We start from the raw sequence: 2,026 nt of genomic DNA on the forward strand, positions 1-2,026 counted from the left end.
GGCTTAGAAGCCTAGGTTTTGTTCCCTGATTGTGCTGAAGTCGCAGCAGCAAGATCTAGAGACGGTTGGTCACATTTCAGTCATGATCAAGAGCAGAAAAAAAAAGCAGAGACACTCGTGTTGCCTGCTTGCTTTCGGCAAGCTTTCTTCATCGTATGCACTTCTGGGGCCTAGACTAAGACTTTGCTGCTGCTGCTCTGGACTGAACTGTAGTTCAGTTAGATCTTGCTTGGTGTACACGAAGTCTAGATTTAAGCCACAGAACAATATAAAACTCGGCATGGTGACACACATTTGTAATCCCAGCCTTTGGGAGGTGGAGGCAAGAGGAGCAGAAGTTGAAGGTCATAGTTGACTATCAAGTCAAGCTAAAATGAGAGGAAGGCGAGAGAGAGAAAAAGGAAAAGAAAAGAAAAGAAAGAATAAGAAAAAAAAAAACCCAGTATCTCTGTCATTGAGAAAATGCAAACCACAACCACAGTTAAAGCAACTTCACACCCACTTTAAAACAGAAAATAGCAGTGTTGTGGAGGGCATGGAGAAGCTGGAGCCTGCATCCACTGCTGCTGAAATGTACAGTGGTGCAGCTCCTCCGGAAAGCAGTTTGCTAATTCCTCAACACTGGACTATTGCTCAACCATGGGAAGAAATGCACGAGAATCTTAGCTTGCACGAGCTTTGAAGACATGACACCAGGAAAGGAAAGCGCTTCCAGAGGACCCAGGTTCAGCTCTCAGTACCAACATGGGAGCTCACAACTGTCTGCAGCTCCAATTCCAGGGGAGCCAACACCCATGGCAAAACACCAATGTACACCCTTTCCGCGCTGCCCCGGGACGGGTCCATACGGCGTTGTTCTTGGTTCCCGACGTAACTTAAAGGGAAACTTATACAATGTCTGGAACCCTTGATGTCCTGCAGATGAAGGAGGAGGATGTCCTCAAATTCCTCCCTGCAGGCACCCACTTAGGTGGCACCAACCTCGACTTTCAGACGGAGCTGTTTATCTACAAAAGGAAAAGTGATGGCATCTACATCATCAATCTGAAGAGGACCTGGGAGAAGCTGCTGCTTGCAGCTCGGGCTATTGTTGCCATTGAGAACCCTGCTGATGTCAGCGTCATCTCCTCCAGGAACACTGGGCAGCAAGCTGTGCTGAAGTTTGCTGCCGCCACTGGAGCCACTCCGATTGCTGGCCGGTTCACCCCAGGGACCTTCACTAACCAGATCCAGACAGCCTTCCGGGAGCCACTGCTTCTAGTGGTGACCGATCCCAGGGCTGAGCACCAGCCCCTCACAGAGGTGTCTTACGTGAACCTGCCCACCATTGCCCTGTGTGACACTGACTCACCTCTGTGCTACGTGGACATCGCCATCCCGTGCAATAACAAGGGAGCTCATGCAGTGGGCCTGATGTGGTGGATGCTGGCCCGGGAAGTACTGCTCACACGTGGCACTATCTCCCGTAAGCACCCATGGGAGGTTATGCCTGATCTTTACTTCTACAGAGACCCAGAGGAGATTGAGAAGGAAGAACAGGCTGCTGCTGAGAAGGCTGTGACCAAGGAGGAGTTTCAGGGTGAATGGACCGGGCCAGCTCCTGAGTTCACTGCTGCTCAGCCAGAGGTGGCTGACTGGTCTGAGGGTCTGAGGGTGTGCAGGTGCCCTCGGTGCCCATCCAGCAGTTCCCTACTGAAGACTGGAGTACCCAGCCAGCCACTGAGGATTGGTCAGCAGCTCCCACAGCACAGGCTACCGAGTGGGTTGGAGCCACCACTGAGTGGTCCTGAGCTCCTCTGCAGACACCTGAGCAAAGGGAAAAAGGTGGAAGGAAAATAAAGTTCCTACAAGCTGTCAAAAAAAAAATGTACATTAAATACACACACACGCATGCACACACACACACACACACACACACACACACACACATATTAATAGATGAGTGGTTGTCAGGGGCCAAGGAGGGGTTGTGGGGGAGGCTCTGCTTAATGGCTTTGACATTTCCTACAGAGCTGGTTGAAATATT

General features: G+C 50.7%; 1 protein-coding gene across 1 annotated transcript; it reads left to right on the forward strand.

Annotated features, from left to right (window-relative positions):
* The first annotated feature begins 826 nt into the window (after positions 1–826).
* On the forward strand, positions 827–1,805 carry LOC126507464 (40S ribosomal protein SA-like). Its single transcript, XM_050151913.1, is given in 2 exon segments — positions 827–1,638; positions 1,641–1,805. Coding segments are annotated over 2 exon segments (894 nt in total). The 5' UTR covers positions 827–894; the 3' UTR covers positions 1,791–1,805.
* Positions 1,806–2,026: the final 221 nt, after the last annotated feature.

This window comes from Alexandromys fortis, unplaced genomic scaffold, assembly GCF_014885135.2.
Source record: "Alexandromys fortis isolate MF-2015 unplaced genomic scaffold, M_Fortis_MF-2015_v1.1 scaffold_70, whole genome shotgun sequence".
Classification (NCBI taxonomy): Eukaryota; Metazoa; Chordata; class Mammalia; order Rodentia; family Cricetidae; genus Alexandromys; species Alexandromys fortis.